The sequence below is a fragment of the Tyto alba genome, unplaced genomic scaffold, assembly GCF_018691265.1.
Source record: "Tyto alba isolate M040663 unplaced genomic scaffold, T.alba_DEE_v4.0 Super-Scaffold_14, whole genome shotgun sequence".
Lineage (NCBI taxonomy): Eukaryota > Metazoa > Chordata > Aves > Strigiformes > Tytonidae > Tyto > Tyto alba.
Genome location: NW_024881276.1, coordinates 51,998,738 through 52,019,251, shown reverse-complemented (window position 1 = coordinate 52,019,251; position 20,514 = coordinate 51,998,738). Strand labels below are relative to the sequence as shown.

Genomic DNA, 20,514 nt, shown 5'->3' with positions numbered 1-20,514 from the left:
GAAACCAACTGAGGTTTGAAATGACGCTTAGAAACTACCAGAGAAGATTTGGCTGGGGACTGGCTACCGCCAGCAAAGCACTCTACAAACAGGCCTGGAATATAACGCAGCCTGGATTAATTACCCACCCATGAGAAGTTGTGATAGGGACCGTATCGTGCCTCAACAACAGAGATCTGTCCCTGTGGTTTCCTCAGGTATAAACAGATATTATCTTCACTAGAAATCAAGGGAATGACTGCAAGTAGACACTTACTTTAATTAACAAAATTGTTCCAGGGTTAACGTAAGCTTTTTGGTTTTATTTTTGGTTTGTTTCTTTTTAAAAATCTCTGTCCTGACTCTGATTAAAGTGCTTTTAAAACACCACCATACATTTCCTCATTCCTATCCTTACCATTAGCATTCCCAGACATTGAGACTGAAACTGAGCTACCCTCTACCTTCAGTTCCTTCTCTACCCTTACGCATAGTCAGAGACCGTACTGATAGTCAGAGACCACTTGCCAGGTGTTTAATCATAAATTCTGTGTTCAACATCATATTCTATGCCGAGAACAAGCCTTTGGAATCATCTAGTCAAGGGATACTAGCAAGCTATCAAAAAGCCAGAAAGTGGCCAACCTCAATCTCTTTCTTCCAGTAGAGTATGAAAAAGAACTAGAAAGCACTAGAAAGTGCTACCACTCTTTCAGCATATCAAAAAATGCCACTTATTCACTCCAGGCCCATTTCTTCCTTCATATACATTGTGAACTGTTTTTCATAAATCTGCAAAACATTCCCCACTGGTATCTGCATAAGAAAAGAATAAAACCGTGCCACAGAGCTGAAAAATTTTCTCTAAGAGGAACAATATTTTCTCACTGATAACCCTTCTTTCAGATGTTTAAAAGTATCACAAAATGCTATGGCTTCTTTTCTGAAGGCAGTACGTAACCCCTTCTTTCAACAGCAACAGAAGTACACAGCAGGCTTGTAGTCAAAGCCTTGCTTCCTCAAAGCATGTTAAGACTCAAAATTATCTCCTTTACAACAGCATATATATATTTAGGCATAGTACATAAGCATTAGCCCAGCAGTAAGTCCATTCAGACATAAAAATAATGCCATAAGAAAAAGAGAAACTTCATACTGGTGAATGGCTATAAACTTACATGTCTTTGATGAACTGCAGTCTAAAATATTTAGGCATCTGATCCAGACTGAACTTCTGACCTTCATTCAAATGTTACTTGCCTACCTACTCATGCAATAGTCCTTTGTATGCCACCCTTAAGGAAAGCTCATTTGCATATTTTTCTTATGCAAGACACAGAGCAGACAACCTACTGTTTTTGACATGCCTCCCTTGTGCTCTGTGTTTTTATGCTATTTTTACATGGAAGTTCTTAAAAAGCAGAAAACAGGAAATTTGTGCCATTGATTTATGAACTAAAATGTCATAAATTCCTTCTTTGTTAATCATAGACAGAACATAAAATATTTCCTGTATTATATTTCTTATTTTTTTTTTCTTTACATGTTGCCAAGTTACTGGAAATTCAAATGTAGAGTGAAAACATTCTTGCATCTGTGTGAAAGTTTACATTCTAGGTTAGCTATATACTCTGATTTTAGGAGTTTGTGACAAAGTAAACACATCAATGAGCCATTCAGACTGGAGACAAATTATTCATTTCACTGTAAGCCTCAACTTTCTAGTCTGCAGGTCAGCCTGCAGACTAGAAACATAAATGTTCATAATTCTATTTGGTTCTCTCCTGATGGGATTTAGGGTGTCAAGTCCACTGCAGAATAGCTTCCAGCCTGTGAATAACATATGGATGAGTAAAATAGGATATGTTATATGTACCAGAACGACAAAACAACTAGCTTTCCATAAATATATCCGATTTTGCAAGTGTTTTGCTCTAAAAGACATGCAATAACACATCCATGACTTTGAGCTCCCACAAAGCATTGCCTCCTGGAGTTTCATGGCTAAACATCAAATTACCTGATTCCAAAATGCCAACTGATATTCTTTATATGACAGGAAGAGCTGTGGCAGGTGTTCCACTAAAGCTGAGCAGTCCCAGTTCAGTTTGGTAGGATAACCTGTGCTGGTTATCCTTTCTAATGTTCTCACAGAAAGAGCAAAGTAACTCCTCTAAACAATTGGTCTCAACTTAGCTCTAAATCCTTAAGTGAGGCTAATGTGATAAAAAGTGGCTCCGTAAGCATGCTCATCAAGTTAAAGCCCACAGCATCTGACCCCCTGGTAGAGCATGTACACAGGCAATACAGCTTTTGCCTTTATTGCTTGGTTCTCTCTCTCCTAATCAAAACATGGAACCAGTTCAGATATTTGGCTCACTTTACCTTTGGTCTCCTTGGAAAGACACCCAGAAGCACAGTAATTGCTATTGTGTTGTTTACACTTCTCTGTTACAAAAAAAAAAAACAACATCACTGCAAATGGTTTTCACTTGGACAACTGCCTAGGCATCACACAGTGAATTTACTGTTGACCTGGGGGTCAAAATTAATACCCATAACCTCAACGAGAGATAGCTTCTAATGTAATTTTAGCTCTTTGACAGTCATTTAGTCGATTCTCCTGTATGGTATCAGGAAGGCAGAAGAAATTTACCTTCACACTAGACACTTCTCAAAATCAGCTGACCTCTAGATAACTTTTTTACTCAAGTTCGGGTGATGCTGTCTGTCAAAGACCTTGCTGCCTTTTCCTTTGCATACTCCAAGTAATGCTGAACAACACAGTTCCTACTGGTTTTAAAGGAAGCTTTTAGTAGTGAAAGGTTATGAAAACATCAATCCATGTAGACCTAAATTCTTCTTCACTTGGACCTTGCACTGAGGACATGCTTGGGTAGAGATGCTCTACAACATATAAGTACAGCTTTCAAGACCTTGGGTGTGCAGGGAAAGGTAAAAGATTATAGTGGACGACACTTGATAGCACCATCCAGGCTTTTATCACTAGACAGTCACTTTGTAGGAAACAGGCCTGGTAATCTCAACTTACACAAAACAGGAGTGAAGTTGTTATTGAAATGTATTGGAATGTGATATCTTCCAAATAAGGCAAAATAATTTAATAAAACAATCTTATTATATGAACAGATCAGACAAAGAGTGAAGGAGACTGTCCCTTTACCAAATAAAAGGGGACTATGTTTCCCTATGCATTATCACCTCTGTGCTCTACACAAATGGTAAACTGACAAACCTTCTTTCTTTTCTTTGTCACAGCAGGTTTGGAATCTGAATCTTGATGTGTTGCTGTCCTCTTATCACTTGCTTTCTCATTAGTTTCATCATCTGAAGGATCTAATGAGACAAAAAAAAAAAAAGAGGTTTTGTTACGTTTTTTCAAATCCATCTCTTATCTTTGCATTCAAAAATAGGCATAAAAACTTCAGCTGAAAGGTTGTCACAATAATACAATTTCAAGATTAGCAATACATAGAGCTGTAGCAGATTTTTTCATCATTTTAAAACACTGGTATTTGAAATTTGCTTTAAGGAAAGTCCCAGGTTTCCCCTCCTCTTCACAGTATTACCTCTGGCAGGCAATATATTTCTTTATCTTTCAAGAATGCTGCACAGTGAGTGCCAGCTGCAGCATCATAGGCAGAAATATCTGATCTTTTCAAAACCTCCCTTGATTTAAACTAAGCAGTGAACAATGAAATAATATGTTTTTGATAAACCACATCTCAAGTTGCATGACATTCCTCCACGTTATTTCAGAACAAGTAAAACATTATCTTGGATCTGTAGCAATGCATTTACCATATATACAAACCTATCTCATTAGACCCCAAAACAAGCAATGGCACTGGTACTGAAGACTAATGGCACTATGGTCCATAGGATGACTGTAAAAATACACCTTTCTTGCTAAGTTTGTTGACACTTCTTTCAGAATAAGTCATCTCCTCCTACTAAAACAAGTCTTGCAGATGAAGGAAGAAAAAAAATAAATCAAACCAAACACACACAAAAATCCCCCCCAGCCTCTATCTAAAAGCCCCAAATGCCTTATTGACACCAAATACCCAGAAGAAGAAAAATTGCAAGATTGGTTTAATGTCCTATTGTGCAAAAATATATGCAGACATTTCCTGCAAGTACATTTTATTTGTGCACCTCTTACTTCAGTAATAATTAGACAAAAGGCACCATTCCCAAAGGTTACACAGAATGTCCACAAGACTAAAAAAAGGTTTATATTTTAAAATAAAATTATTTAAATTAAGATGTTTCTACTAATTTTCTTCTTCATCTCTTTTATCTGCAGAGAGACTTTGGAGGAAAAAATATCCAGAGCAACTGTTCCCTCTAATAGTGCTATGTTAGTGCTTAAGATGTTGTACTCAAACACAGAAATTTCTGCTGTGAACTGAGTTACTTCCTTGATCATTGCCAGAAGCATTACCGTCATTGAACTGAATAATTCAATTTCTGTATTTGGAATATTTCTGCCTGTGCTGGGTTTCTGTGGCACAGTTTTTTGGTAGCAGGGGAGGGGGCTACAGCAGTGCCCCCTGTGAGAAGCTTCTCCGAAGCTCCCCCGGCTCCAAGTTGGCCCCACCTCTGGCCAGGGCCAAGCCCATCAGCTGCGCCTCTGCAATAACATATTTAAGAAGGGGAATCTAGGAGGGGGTTGGGATTTGTGAGGGGGAGTTGAGAGAAGGTTGAACACTGAGGTCAGCGGAAGGAAGGAGAAGGACATGGGGGAGGTGTGCCAGAGCAGAGACCCCTGTGTCCCATGGTGAGACGGCAGGGCCGCCCACCCTGCCACACATGGAGGTCCGTGGTAGAGTAGAGGTTGACCTGAAGCCTGAGGAGAAAGACACTCCAGGGCAGGCAGCTGCACTTAAAATAGGCTGGGACCCTGAGGGGAGAAGTGGTACCCACTGTTGTGGTTTGGCGCTCAGAGGACCACAACACGTAGGGGTGACCCACGCCGGAGCAGCTCGGGAACGGCTGCGGCCCGTGGGGAGGACTCATGTCAGAGAAGGTTTGTGGAGAGGTGTCTGCAGTGAGAGGGGAGCCCCGGGGAGCAGGGGAGGGATGGGTGGCGTTCCCCCCTCCTCCCAGGAAGGAAGGAGCGGCGAGCTGACTGTGACCCCCATCCCCTGCCCCTGCGCTGCTGGGGGAGGAGGGAGAGAGACTGGGAGCAGAGCTGAGCCCGGGAAGAAGGGAGGGGTGGGGGGAAGGTGTCTTTTTGGATGTGGTTGCTGCTTCTCACTGTCCCCACCTTGGCTGTTAAGTGTTGTCTTTGTTAGCATTTGAATTAAAGTGGTATTTTCTTTTTCTTCCCCTAATGAGTCCATCTTTTGCCTGTGACCGTAATGGGTGAGTTACTCCTCCCGGTCCTTAGATGGATTGATTGGGCCATTCCTGTTCCATATTCTCCTTCCCATCTGCTGGAGGAAGGGGTGAGTGAACATCTGTGTGGTGCTCAGTTGCTCTGGGCCTAAACCCCGACACTGCCCAGCAGGTATTTAGTCATTGCTGCAATTTCCTGTACTCTGAAGTTGCAAATTCACAGCTTCAAGATTAAGTTATTTATTTTGAATAAAGACAAATGGTATGATTTCTGAAGCATCACTCCAAGTATGGACAATATAACTACATCTGTGCAATCACTAGCTGTGAGCAGAGAAAACTGATGGCCAGACAACATGAGAGAGACAGAAAATCAGCTATGGCTTGTATTTGCTAATTCCATGTTGAAATAGGCACCTACTGAAAAAAAAGGTAAGTGAAAGGATATGTGAAAGATATGTCAAAGAATTTAAGTGAAAGGTAAGTAAAAGGATATGAAATAATAAAAAAAGGAATCTTTATTCATCCACAGATGCAACTTTATATATTATAAGGCAATAGCTTTTAAAATCCTAATGTGACAGAATGAGTAATAAAATGGGTACGAAATTTATGCCTGAAAAGACACTATCTTGTAACTTCCACTCCTTTTCCCACTTTGAAAAATTGTGTAACAGTCAGCATCCTAAAGTTGAGTTGTGACAGCTGTTAAGAGTTCAAAAAAATTTGGGAAGTTGAAAGCTAGCAAGTGAAGAAAATCAGTGAATGCTTTAGCAGGTTGAATGTCATTTGTCATGAAATCTTACTGTATATGGATTAGATTCTTGGCAAACTGTGAGAGCTTTAGAAAGAGTACACCAACTAAGAGATTTTCTTCTGTCCAGTACGACTAAAAGACTCCTAAGTGAAGGGGTTAGATAAACATGGTGATGAACTTAATTCAGACCGAAATGAATGACATGGAAGAAATGGCAGCACTTGTTTGCATCTCAACATGTGATGAAGAGATATTCTGCCCAATCCACCAAGAAAAGCCACCTTTCCAGATCTACAGCAAATGCACAAATGTGTTCACCAAGCGGACAACTGCAGCTCAGCTGGCCTATTTCCTTCCTTCTCCGCGCAGGCACAGCCATCAAATCAGCAGCTGAACGGCCTGTGGCCACACGAGTGCTAGATGGCGTGCGGGGTGAGTGGCTGGTGGCAGGGGAAGAGCAAGGATGTCACTCCTGACAGCCCTTTACTACAGGCTAGCTGCAATGTTAAGCTGCCCCTTTAGCTGGTGCTAAGTCAACCTCAGAAGACACTAAGTGGCCAGCTATTCTGGGATCTCTTATCAAAGGACATGATCAAGGGAGGTAACAAGTCTAAATCTCAGGCTTACTTGTACACTAGGAAATATATGGCACTGATTTCCATGAGTTGACCTCATGAGCTATCTTCCCTCTCTTCTGAGGGACAAAACTGAGTCCAATTGACTCTTCTTCTGAGATGCCATCTGGATCATGAACAACAAGAACGAGCAGTATGACTGCCACTTTTACTGGAATAACACTGTTACTGTTCCAAGGGTGTTTGTCAGACATAAATTGAAGGTGAAAAGTTTCTGGGAAAGTTTATTGACCACCACAAGTAAAAAGGAGAGAGTATTCCAAAGCCCACTGGTTTTGAATGGTTGGTTGTTGTTTTTTTTGTTTGTTTGTTTGGTTTGGTTTGGTTTTTTTGTTTGTTTGTTTTTAACATCATCAATGGTGATACGGGTTTACCTTATTGCAAATTTATTATTAGTGCACAAAAAAATATATCTAGTTCTGTACTGCCTAACACATGGCACCAGGTGAACAGGGGAAGGGAGAAAGCTGAAGGTTTAGGAGACTAACAGATTATTTTCCTTATATTACAACTCAAATATCTGTGTCAATCTACTGGGTTCTTCCCTTCTGTTCTTCTGAGGATGTCTGAGTGCTCCTGCACCATAAGCCTGCCCCTGCACAGCAACAGCTCCTTCTCCGGCCTATTTCTCTCCAAAGGCACTGACCACTTATGTCCTCATGCTGCTTCGGAATCTCAGATATGATACATCATTAGAAGATGCTGAAAAATTACAACACCCAGCATATTCCTGAAAGTTTAAAAGGTGTCTTGATAACCCAGCATTACCACTATGCACTACCATGGGCTGGTTTCCATCCATATTACCCTTTCTCTGGTAAATTTCCTGTGCTGCATTTTGGTATGGCAGCTTCTGTGTTTGAGAACCCATCACTGACTTTTGTCTCTTCTGCCCAGACTCCAGAGATACCAGAGGAGTGACCAGCTCTTACACACAGCAGCTCCACACCCCCAGGGTCCTAGATGCACTACATCCAAGCAGGCTGTGGAACGATGATATAAATGAAGTGCATCAAAGAAATCATAACTAATTGCCTTTTTGCCCCTCTTGCTCACCGTGCTTAAGCCCCAAACACCCATTCCAGAGTGTATCTATGCATGTCTCACTGAATGGAATTGCTGAGCCAGCTCTTTCTCAGCATATTTACTTCACTCTGGAAATAAATGAGAACTGCATAAAATAGATTCGGGGGAAGCTGACTGTGATCTTTAAGCATTCCTTCTTAAATCCCACTTGGCATGCTCTGAAAGGCAAACAGGAGTCATCTAAGCTTTAAATAACCTCTTCTCTTTCTCATAACTAAAAGACACACTGCTAGCAATAGCAATCTAAAACTGGACAAATGGTTTCCATGATCTGAAATAGCCTGACAAACAATGTACCACCTGCTCACTGCCCATCTGAGTTTTGGACTGCACTTCGTGATGCAATGTCCTCCACTTTCAGTAGGAAGTGAGAGAAGAGGGAACCAACATCCAGCCCCAGACTCAGCAAACATCTGTGAAAACAGTTCAAATTTGAGCATCTTTCTGCAGTACCTCGGTATCTTTATTTCATACAACAGGGAAACTTTTTATCTGTTTCAGAAACAGCCACTCAGATTGCAGTTGAGAGAGCAGCTAGTTTTGAGCTGTGATTGATTGTGACACCATGTCAGCTCCCATGATGAGAGGAGCATTTTATTGTGGACATCAAAGCACCACAGGCCAGGCTCTGCCAACCATGCTCATATTAACCAGTGTACCTTCCTCTGCAAATAGTTACCCTTGATGACAGCAGGGTTGTTCACAAAGTAAATTGTAATGTGTTGTAAATAAATGCAGAAGCACTCTGCTCATGGATCCCAAACACATCTGTATCAGAGCAGCCCTGTTTTCCCTGCTCTGAGGTGTCAAGATGCCCAGGAGACTCCTCTCTCCAGAACAGGAGAAACCACAAATACTTCCTTAGTAATAAGTTGGCACAAATGTAGAACCTAATTGATTCATACAACGTTGACTTTCATCTCCCTTGCGGTGCCAATGAGGGGCCAGGCAAGCGCTGACGGAATACACTGCTAAAGGGGTGATGTTGTTCAGTGCAGAGATGCTCTGCATCTGCTTTCCTGTGACATACGGACCTTATGCAACCACAAGGCCATCAAAGACATCTGAACAGTCTCATCATGCTCTCGATACAGAAAAATAAATGTGAATTCCATAGCTCTTCACTTTCTTTCCTTTGGTATTACATCAGCAGCATGGCACACACTAACAGGCTTCCCAGTCATTAAGTATATTTGATTTTATTTTGAACCAAAAAACTGAAAAAGTGAAACTTTTCTAGAAAGCACACCTCCAAATGCCCCAAAATAAAGAAAAAGTTACAACTGAGAAGGAACAGAAAACAATCTTAAAATTCTTTGGAAAAGGCAATTTGTGGTTTGAGCCAGCGTATGTCTAAAAGAAAGATAAAGGAAGTTCACAGAAATTATGGCAGCTATGGGAAGTTCCTCACAGGAAGAGAGGATGAAGAGGACAGAAGGGTTTTTTGAGAGAGAGAGAAGGCATGATGCTTACAACTCTTCATAATATAGGAACAATGATCATGTCATCAAAAAGCAATCTCAGAATAAAAAAATATTCTTTTGTGTATATACACCAAGATAACAGGGAATAATTTCCACTAATTTTTTGTTCGCTTGGTTTTTTTTTTTTTTTTTTTTTTGTTTTTGTTTGTTTGTTTGTTTGTTTTAAATCTGAAACCTAAGAGAGATCAGACACCTATTTGGTATCCAGAAGATGCCTAGTGACACAGGCCAGTACAGGACAAGTTCACTTCTTAGCATTAAACTAATCTCTGTGACAGAATCTGGAGGGAACCTGCCTTACATGTCCACGAGGGAGAATCCCTCAACATGTATTTGACACATCTGGCACTGCCCACAGTCAGAGACACACTATGGGTCAGGAATGTCTCTGGGTCTGAACAGAAATCCATGCTTTCTCCCTTACGCTCTCATCAGGACTACATATCAGTACTAAACTAGAATGAATTACATGACAACAAAGTTTGTGAGTAATATATTATTGTCCGTCCCCTCCCCAAGCTTTTCCCTCACCTTGACTTCCATCCTCTTGTGACTTCTAAATTTGCCTCGTATCTGAAACTAGACTGAAAAAAGCCTGTGTTTTCTGATTTTTTAACAAAAAGCCCTGTACACTGTAGAAACTGGGGTTTATATTTGTTATGCTCTCTTTCTAGTTTCAGATATGTTACAGGAAAGTATGTGCTTGTCATTACTTTTTGGTGGTCACAGTTCATTCAATTTGGGTGTGCTATGATGGATTAATTTCAGGCTGCTTTGCAGGCTATGTTTTTATTTATTGGTTGATTAAACAGTATTGATCTTTGTTCATTAATTTAGTGGAAGAATATTTCTCGGGGATCTCAGGTTTAAATTCAGAAGACTGAAAAATATTTGATGCTGAGTAAAATGCCAAGTGTGTTGGGTACACCTCAAGTTTTTTTTTAATTGCCATTTTAGATTCTTCTTCTTTGGGAGAAAGGGAATAGAGATGCAGAGAGGAGGTCAAGGAAAAGAATAAAATTTTAGTCTGAGACTTCCTTATTATTCTCATTGTTTTGCCTTTAAAAACTGGCCTAAATCTTCAGTGAATTGGATTAACTAACCTTAATGTCAATGCACTACTTTGAATTTTTCTCACTGCCTCTCCCCTGCATGTCTCCTCAGGAACACATAGTGCAAGGTCAATTATTTTCTGTAAAATATAGCAGCTGTCAGCAAATTTGGCTCCCATGTCCTTTTTTGTCCTTGCTCAGTTGAGAGGCCTCCTCTTGCCACCACAGTTGTGCTGATTACATTAACTGGGCTAAAAGTGGTGATGATGGTATATTAACATACCACTATGGTATCACTCCTCAAAGCAGCAGTAAACACGGGTCTTGCCATGCCACCCACCAGTACCCAAAGGAACAGATGAGGTCTTTTAAATCATAGAATGGTTTGGGTTGGGAGGGACCTTAAAGATCATCTAGTTCCAACCCCCCTGCCATAGGCAGGGACACCTTCCACTAGACCAGGTTGCTCGAAGCCTCATCCAATCTGGCCTTGAAACAGGCCTGGCTGAGGGTCTCAGTAACTAAGAAAAAAGGATTAACTTTTAAAATATTTTATAGCATTCCAAGCTCAACTACTTCCCCATCAAAAGGGGAAGGTTCTGCTTAGCAGTGGGAGAAGCAGGTACAGAAGCCAGTGGTGCACAGTGGCAACAGGCAAGCAGCACTCCCTGGACAGATCCCAAATTATTCAGCTGTGTGTCACTGGCACTGCTAATCCCAAAAGGAGAATCTCTTTCGTATCTACTAGGACAAGCCTCTCTAAATTACCTCTCTGTAGTCAACAGACAGCTTTGAATTTTCCTGTTGAGAAGCCTAATAACAGCTTAGATACCCTGGAGCCCATGATGTAAAGCCAACTGGCCAAGCAATAGCTATGAAACTCTTTTGGGGACCTCCCGACCAGCCACACAGAATGGCTAAGAATGCAAATTTTATTATTAATATGATTCTTCAGACCAGTTGCTGGCTATTTACCATGACAGTACTTTAGAAACTGCTAGTGAATGAGATAAAATGTTAGTTACAGAAGTAATCTGTCCTTGGGGAAGATCACCACATAACCACTGCATCAAAACCAGCTACAACAGTGTCAGTACCATCTTAATTTCTCAAATTGTTCTGACTAAACTAGAAAGGATCCACTGGCATCTCCAGAAAGATAAATAATCCTCCCCATCACAGGCATGCATCGTCTGCAGTGGCATGGCTGAGAAATCCAGACAACAGATTACATAAAAAAAACCCAAACCCATTCCCTTACCTCCTTGAATAAGGATTAGTTAAATAATTTTAAACAGTATAGCAAACCGAGACTTAGTCTTAGAAATCAGTAAGATAACATACATACTGACAGAAAATTAAATAATAATATTTAATTTCATCAAAAGACATAATACTACAGCTCAGTGGAAATCTTTGATGCAAGGAAGAATGACAACATGGCTAAGCAGAGTGAGTTTCAAAAATTAATGAAGATCTTTCCTTTTTCTTTTTTTTTCATCCCAAACCAGCCACATTCCCCCAGGGTCTGGGCACTGTTTTCCCTTCCCATCTCTGTGAACTAAGAACTCTTTTTCCAAAACAGGCCGATTTCAGCACAAGAGTAAGTTTCCGTATCTGTGAGGATGCCTTGAACTGCGGACTTTACCTGTCAAGGTACTTGAAAAAAGGTATCTTAACGTGTACTTTTGAGGCATACTTGAAGGGCATGCAATGTGCTACTGAGCAGAAACAGACACAGTCCTATCAAAAAATCAAAAGCACTTCAATTTTCACAGAATCATAAAATACCAGATTGGAAGGCACCACAAGGATCACCTGGTCCAACCTTTCCTGGCAAAAACACAGCCTAGACAAGATGAATCTTAAAAGTGTCCAGTGTTAGAGAATCCACCACTTCCCTGGGGAGATTATTCCAGTGGCTGATAGTTCTCATTGTGAAAAATCTTCCTCATGTCCCATCAGAATCTCCCCAGGAGTAACTTGTGCCCATTACCCCTCATCTTCTCCATGTGACTCTGTGTACAAGGGGAGTCTCCATCTTCTTTGTAGCCACCCTTTAAATACTGGAACATCGTGATAAGGTCTCCTCTAAGCCTTCTCTTCTTAAGGCTAAGCAAACCCAATTCTCCCAGCCTTTCCTCCCATGGCAGGATTCCCATTCCCTTGATCATCTTTGTGGCCCTTCTCTGGGCCCTCTCCAGCCCGTCCACATCTTTTTTTGTATGGTGGGGACCAAAACTGAACACAGTGTTCCAGGTGTGGCCCGACAAGCGCCAAGTGGGATAATGATTTTTTTATGCCCTTGTTGATGCAACCCAGCACCCCGTTGGCTTGCTTTGCCGCTGCAGCACGCTTCTCACTCCTACTGAGCTTGTTGCCCACCAGGACCCTCAGGTCCCCAGCCAGGAAGATTCCAGCCTGTGCCGCACTCCTGGATTATGTTTTCCCTGGTGCAAGACCTTACACCTGTCCTTCTTGGACTTCATAAGGGTCTCATTAGCCCACGCTTCCAGCCTGTCCAGGTCTTCCTGCAGGGTGTCTCTCCCTTCCAAAATGTCCACTTCCCCACTCAGTTTGGTATCGTCAGCAAACTTCATCAGGGTACGCTTGATCCCATCATCCAGATCACTTATGAAGATATTAAGCAGCACTGGGTCCAATATTGATCCCTGGGGGACCCCAATTGTGACAGGCGGCCCAGTTTGACAAGGACCCATCTCCCACCACCCTCTGGGTGCAGCCGGTCGGCCAGTTCCGCACCCACCGCACTGACCACTTGTCTAGGCCCCAACGCATCTGTTTCTCTGGGAGGAGGCTGTGGGGAACTGTAGTGAAAGCCTTGGAGAAATCCAGGTAGACAATGTCCACCGCAGACCCCACATCAACTGAGCAGGTTACTTTGTTGTAGAAGGTGATCAGGTTTGTCAAGAATGATTTGCCCTTGGTGAATCCATGCTGGCTTTTCCCAATCACGTGCTTCATTTGACTTGTGATAGCTCCCAGGAGGATTCATTCCATAACTTTCCCAGGGATTGAAGTAAGACTGATGGGGCTATAATTTCCTGGATTTTGGATTTTGTCCCATTAGGTAATATTCAGATATCATAAACTCTCCTTCCCAGTCCATCCAGCCTACGCCCATACCAAGCCAGAGTTTCGTGCAGTCTGTAGGAATTCCCTATAATAGTTTCTAAGTATTGGCAATAGCTTGTACTACAAAGACAACATTCTTAGAAAAATGTAAACCCCTTCCCTGAGCAGTTCAGAAGGCACATCTACCACAAACCATTTTTTTTTCCCCAATAAATCTGGTGGCAGGATATTCAGGTTAGGTTCCTCTTTCTTACACTAATGGCAATTTAAATTAAAATCACTGCCCGTTCAAGCAAAAAAGAACAGGTCTTAATGGAATAATATCAAATTAATTTTCACTGTGCTCTGATACGATAGAAATTTTTTAGCACACTGACATAACTATCTGCCATGCACAGGATCTCCCACAGAGTATTTCTGACAACTATCTCTCCTTCCTCCCCTATTTTTAACACTTTTGCTTTAATATTCAAAATGGGTACTTCCAAACTCGTTTTTGACATGTCTTGACTTGCTGACTAGGAGACTACCAACAGACAAAAATAAAGGGCACACTGAAGAATAAGAACAGATTAAATTCTCTGTTGTATACAAGTAAGCACAGAAGAATAAACTTTACATGATCAAGGTTAGGCTTATCTTGTAGTACAGCTACAACCCAGGCCTATTTGTAATTTGACTTTTTAATTTTTATATATTGCCTTATCAGACAGAAATGTTAGAAAAATCACAGAAAGTGACTGATCAGATGTAAAAGTAGTAGGCCACTCTCCTCTAATGAAAAAACCCTTTATTTTCTGCAAGAAAATGGTTGAATTTGACATGCTATCACTACGTTGAACAAGGAATACCAAGGTAGAAAAGGGAGAACTTGATACTCATTTAGACATTGCAGTTTCAAAACCCATGGTATGCAAAGCACAAACACAAAGACTTGACATGTTAGGAATATGAGAGGCCTTTTTATTGTTTGCAATCCAACTCAATTTCTTCATGACGGACCTGCCAAACAAGAGCAACTAGAGCCTGAAGATACAATAAAACATCAGCAGAGCGCAAGTCAGTTCTGTTGTTTGCTCTAGTACCCTTCACCAATGACACCATGAGAGAAGCCTGAGATGACATCCAGAAGTCACTGCAGTCTCCTCATTACTCTTTCTTTTGTTCTCTCAAAAACTATCCTTTACGCTGAAACATCCAATAATCTCCTTAAATCCCCAGATTCAGTAGAAAAGCATATTCCTAAAGAGATGGGAAAGTGGGACACTGTTTTGTTTGTTTTGGCTGTTTACAAATCTACTGGATGAACATTAAAAAATTAAATACTTAACCTTTGAAAAAGGGCTTCTCCTCCTGACAGATGCCAGGCATTATATACCCTACAGCACTTCAGGAACCACTCAAAAAGATGCCAGAAATACTGTGCAACATTTTATGATAGTAAAAGGACACTATTCAATTCTGAAAAGTAGGGGAGTGGGTCAAGCCAGAATACAGTTGACCACTGACACATCCATACAGTTGGAAATTGGCTGAGACATCATGGTTCACATATCTCACCTTATAAAATTCTCCATGAGATCTTTAAACAACTAAAAGTGCCTAGGAATTTGAGTATAATCAAAAGAAAAATCAGTCCACAAATATTGGTTACAGAATGAACCAAGAAGGAGATTGTATGTATGAGGGGGAACCCTACAAGGCTGGCTTGAAATAGCTATCAATCCCAACAGAGGCATCTGAGAGAGGAAACAGTCTGGGCTCTGTAAACCCAAATCATTCCACAGGAAATGCTACCAAGGAAGGCTGGGTCATCAAAGAGAAAAACAGTCTATGAAAAAGCAGAAAGACCATCCAGCATCATAAAACACAAGTTATGAGCCCAGGAAAAGCTATGCATAAACTAGAGCCTGACTCCCTACTACATTTCCCACTTGGTGGTGTGGAAACTCATGCAAAAACCATCCTAAAGAAATCTTGAGTGTATACAGCTATCAAACAAAATACTGTTCCACCCACCTTGAAGAATTAAAACAATCACTCTTAAAGCCTTTTCCCCTTCGTTCAGGAAGTTTGCATTACTGGGGTTGGCCAAGTAATATTTACAGCCCTTTACACACAAACAGCACCACCCTATAAAAGCTTCCCCCCCAAATTAACATTCCCTCCCCAAAGCCACCCAGCACATTATTTGTCTAAGCAAGAAATCACCCCTTGTCCAAAATATTCCTGTAGGAGAAGCATGTCACAACTCCTGGCAAAGTCTGACTATTCCTGTGCTTCAGGACCCATGAAGTACTCTGATTCCTTTTTTTCCTAGGAACTACCAATCTACCATTTATGGAAACTACTCCACAACTTTGCTGCAGAGGGTGAAGAGTACCAACTCGTGCTGTACATATTCCCTCCCTTATCCTCATCCCCTTCATGCTCTGGATGAGGGGATCTGCTGTGATTTTAATACCCCAGCACCTGCAAGATGAGCAGAAGTAGCAGTGGCACTGCAGAGTTGGAATTGGTTGGGTTGGTCTGGATCACATCAGGGTACCACCCTGGAGCAAAGATAACACGATGCTATTGCTGTTTAATTATGTTGGTATCATGTACATTTAGAATTTCACTACTTACACAGAGCTAGTATGTCACTCAACATTTGTCTATCTGGAGACAGACTCATTCCTTTTTCAGGTCCTCTCTCCAAAACCAAACATCAGCATCATTCGTTATAATGTTCACTCCTAACAAACATTTACTCTTGTTAATGGGGAAGAAATAGGTAATTTGGGAAGAAAGAGGAACTTGGATAAATCCATAAAACTACTTAACGGGTGGGCTTTAGCCTAGGTCTGACTATGAACAAGTTTTGCTCAGGAATATAGTATGGCCTCAGATGTGATGCCTCCCTTAATACTGCAGGAGACTCATATTTTTTACTGTTCTCTCACTATTTTGGGAAGCAGCTGTGGCTCACAGCTGTAGTTCTTGTTGTGAAGGTAACACACAGAGTCTGGCTGACCCTGTGGACTTCAAGCCGATGGATCATGATAAAATTACAGTGGAACTTGCCAAAAATAGTAGGCTTCAATTAAAAAAAATATATAGTACACTTTGCAAAAACTTAACAGCCCAAATTATTATTCATAGATACACATTGCTACTTTACTGACCACTGATGTCATTCACACCTTTTTGGCTCATGCAGACATACACATCTATAGTATAAGGTTATCACAGTCCTGATGTTTTCTCTGAATATTGAAACTTGCATGCATGCTATAATGCACCATACACTTCAATATGTCACCAACAACAAATATATCCCACTGAAGAACAATACTGCAAACAAGCTTTTATCCCAACTCTCCTACATGTCTTAACAAAGAACGTGAGAGAAGACCTTTTGAGTTGCTCAGATTTCTGCAGCTTTTTTTTTTATTCAGAAGTATCAGGTCCCTGTTTGACAGAGTATCAGGTTGACTCGTATCAAGTTAAACTCTCCTTGAGATTAAGAACAAAATACCTTCACATGTTGCCACATAGTGGCAAATTCCCTGGATTATAAAACATCTGTTGAGAAGCAGTTCCCTATCCAAGGCCCAAAGGTTATGTTTCTACGCCTCTTTTTCTCTTGCTTCCTCCTGTGCATATACTATACATTTCTCTGCAGTTTGGTCTCTGATATTGCAGGTTGTACTGCCCTTTCAAGCTATATATACAGTACCAGAATATACATTTGTAGATTTAACCCACTTTTCCAAGAAGTCTTACTATAAGAGCAAGTGAAAGGAAGGATAATTTCTTATAGACAGAAGCTTTTAGGGAAATACTGCACGCTCTGCTAAGTTAAGGTTTTTGAGAAGAGGAAAATTGACAGGCTTTTCACCTATGTCAGTGCTCTCTCTTTAAGTCTAGCAATTACAAAGCAATTTCTCATCTGTATAGGTCTTTTGTGAACTGGCACGTGTCTCATTTGTCTAAATGAGCAAATAAAGCGCATTATGACTTGATCAGTTGCAAGTGCCATAAAAATAGAGCTCATACCTAAATTAATTTGCTGCAAGCAGATGGTTGATTGCTTTTCTGTCCTTTTACGTTGCAGTCCTGTTCTCTTAGATCCTCTCTTTGTAGAGTGTGACATGCTGGGAGGTCAGTTTTTTGACAAGGTCATATGCCTTCAGAGTGTGAAGAGAACTGCACAGAAAGTGGGTTGGGCTATATTTAGAGTTTAGTCCAACTCCGTGCCAAGGTCCCCCCGCTGTCTCTCTCCTGCAGCACCGTCTCAGGTCTATTCTTGCAGATTCTCAGCCCACAGAACACACGAGGAGAGGAAAGTCGCTCTGAGCTACTGCTGGATCGAGATTTTTGCAATTCGTTAAAAATAAGTAGATGAGGAGCTCAGATGAGGACTCCTTAAATCCCTCACTCTTCTAGTATTTATTTTTCCTTATTCAAGTGGATTTTCCCTTTTCAAGTGAATAAGGAGCTGGGATACAGCAAAAAATTGTCTCCTGAGCTAAGGTAAGCTTGCTTCATTATTGTATCGTCATCATAATTAGAGAGCAATTGATGATGACTTGGATCAGATATGCTTTTTTCTGCTAGACCAGTACTGCATGTCAGCATTAAGGGTTATTTTGGATAATTAAATTGTCAATTTCAAAACATCAATTTTTATTGTCACTGTCTAAAGGAAATGGGATATAAAAGGATATCAATATATGCAATAGAATATACATGGTCTGATTTTACCTGTTTAAAATAATGTAAAATGCAGACTGCTACGCCAATAGACTGTATCATTCTGAAAGTAAGAGAAGAACAGATGTGTGACTATGTGCATAATGATTACATATATAAATGTGCATTTTGATACGCTGAGTGATGTTTTATCCACATTATTTTGTACAATATGAGAAAGTATGGCTTCAGGGTTGCAGTGTAGGACTTGCTGCAAATAGCAAAGATATATATTTAAAAAAAAAATAATAGATGAACACATGCTAAAAACCCTTTACAGTTCCAAAGAAGTTACTCAGTTTTAGCCAGAGCACAGGCAGGATTAAAGATCATATTGAATTTAGTCTCCTTTGACTGAATGCTTTACACTGATCCTGCATTGCTTCTCCTTTTAAAACCACATACGGCTGAACAGTTTTCCTCAGCACCATTTTAAACTGTTGTGACTCTTAAGGTGGAAAAAACCTGGACAGAGTGCAGCACGGCATGCCTGTCTGTAAGGAGATCCTAACACACTTGGGTCACATGGACAACATGATACTGTGGTGTAGACTCCAACATGGGGAGATTGTTATCATGTAAAGACACCCTGGAGCCACGGATTTAGCACTGGTGCACACACACACACACAGCTTCCTGCAAGGCAAACACACAGGAATTGTAAACATGAAGAAATAGAGTAGAAAGGTCCACATGACCCAAAGGTCCAAACACTGATGTGACAGCACCAAAAAGTTCTTCATAACAGAAACACAACGTAGAAGTCCCTGCAGAAACATCTGAAGAAAGGCAGATGGGTTCCAGAGTAACAGTAAGCAAAGGGCAAAAGAGGTCACTAAGTCACTGGGAGTTCATCTAAGCCACAACGACTGGGTGAATTCCTGCATTTAGTTCAGGTCACCTTTTCTTAACATATCTGCTGGTTAAACAATGCCATATGTCAGGCTGAAAAAGTAAAAGATTACAAAATGGCAAAAGTCTCACCTGCTGAAGATACTTCTCATTTTGGTTACTCTCAACTCTGTATAAGATCATCTCATCTTCCTTTTCGTCTGATTTTTGTTTGGTAATTTATGCTCAGTCATGAGTGTTCAGTTTTTTTGGAGGATGTAATAAACACCATCCGTTTCACAGAAAATATCTTTCTAGCGGTCCTAAGACTCTTCAACAAATAATAAAGGCACCATGCCGTGGAGCCAACTTGGGCTGTGATATGTGATAATTTAGATTCATCCAGAAGGTTTCTATTGCAAGAACTCGAAGAAGAGGCCATTATGGGAGGGTTACTTAAGTACTGCAAACACAGTCATCACGTTCATCAGCAAGTAAAAGGATTCACAGTATAAAAGCAACTTGTGTGGTCTAAGATTGGAAAGAACGTTTTATAAATAGTTGTTATACACTGATAGAAAAGAGAAGAAAAAAATACAACTTTATGAATTTTTGAGTGTTCAGGTTATGTCTAAAGTTATTGCTTAATGAATCAACTTAGTTTCTGTGACACTGTGGTACCTATTCTCCACTTGTATGAGGGGAAAATGTTACTTCCCCATCAATGTTAAAAACACTGAGGGAGTGAGAGGTGGCTTAAAGGGTGTGACTGTAGCCTACAAATACAGTATTCACAAAGACCCCTGTGGCAAATGGGTAGGAGCGCTGCTGCGTCCCAGTGGCAGCTGAGGACTGGCTTGTTTTGAAGGGAAGGTCATCACATCTTCTCCCCAGGATAAGCCTAAAATGTCTCTGTCACCCAAACCAGTGGGAGGTTCATTGGCATACAGATGACAGGACAACAGCAGTGGAAAAGGGCACTACAACTGTGATGATGAATACGAGCATGGCATTAGTGGAAGGAGTTATGAAGAAGCACATCTGAGTGAACAGGCCTCATGTCTTAAAGCAGAGAAACCTAAATCTGGTTCTGACCTCTTTGTGATTGGGTTTGATCCTGCTTGGTAAGATCCCCCTCTTCTTATTCTCTCCTCTCCATTATAAATTTCCAACACCAGCATAAACTCACTTCACCCTGCTAAGGTGTGACTTCCAATGGTCCATCCTAGCAGAGGACACCACAGAAGGGAATAAAAAGAAAATGAAAAGGAGGAAAGGACTTTTCTTTCCTCTCCTAGTGAAGAAAAGAAAGATTAAGGGGGGCTCAGATGGGGCCAAAATCCACTTTCCTTGCTGGAGGTGGGAGAGCATGTCTAGATGTGTTGACTAACTTCCTGCCTAAGGTTGTGGATGAGGAGGAAGACGAGGCTTGGCTAATGATACAGGCTGCCAGCTGGCCAGGCAAAGCTCCAAGGGGACATTCACTAACTCCT

General features: G+C 41.0%; 2 protein-coding genes across 4 annotated transcripts in view; one reads left to right on the top strand and one right to left on the bottom strand.

The window, feature by feature from the left end:
* Positions 1 to 20,514, bottom strand: part of CMSS1 (cms1 ribosomal small subunit homolog) — a 250,674-nt gene that overhangs the window by 17,312 nt on the left and 212,848 nt on the right. Inside the window, exons 1-2 of one of the 2 annotated variants that reach the window (XM_042788452.1) lie at positions 17,495 to 17,621; positions 3,236 to 3,336 (exon numbers count right to left, since the gene is read on the bottom strand). In XM_042788452.1, coding sequence (XP_042644386.1) covers positions 3,236 to 3,336; positions 17,495 to 17,591 — 198 coding nt within the window. In that variant the 5' untranslated portion in view covers positions 17,592 to 17,621. Of the gene's footprint in view, positions 1 to 3,235; positions 3,337 to 17,494; positions 17,622 to 20,514 lie in introns of those variants that run through there. The other variant, XM_042788453.1, reaches the window with a different exon arrangement.
* FILIP1L (filamin A interacting protein 1 like) overlaps positions 17,772 to 20,514 on the top strand; it is a 209,928-nt gene continuing 207,185 nt past the window's right edge. Inside the window, exon 1 of one of the 2 annotated variants that reach the window (XM_042788446.1) lies at positions 17,772 to 17,971. The gene's annotated coding sequence lies outside the window, so the exon portion shown is untranslated. The remainder of the gene's footprint in view (positions 17,972 to 20,514) is intronic. The other variant, XM_033005288.2, reaches the window with a different exon arrangement.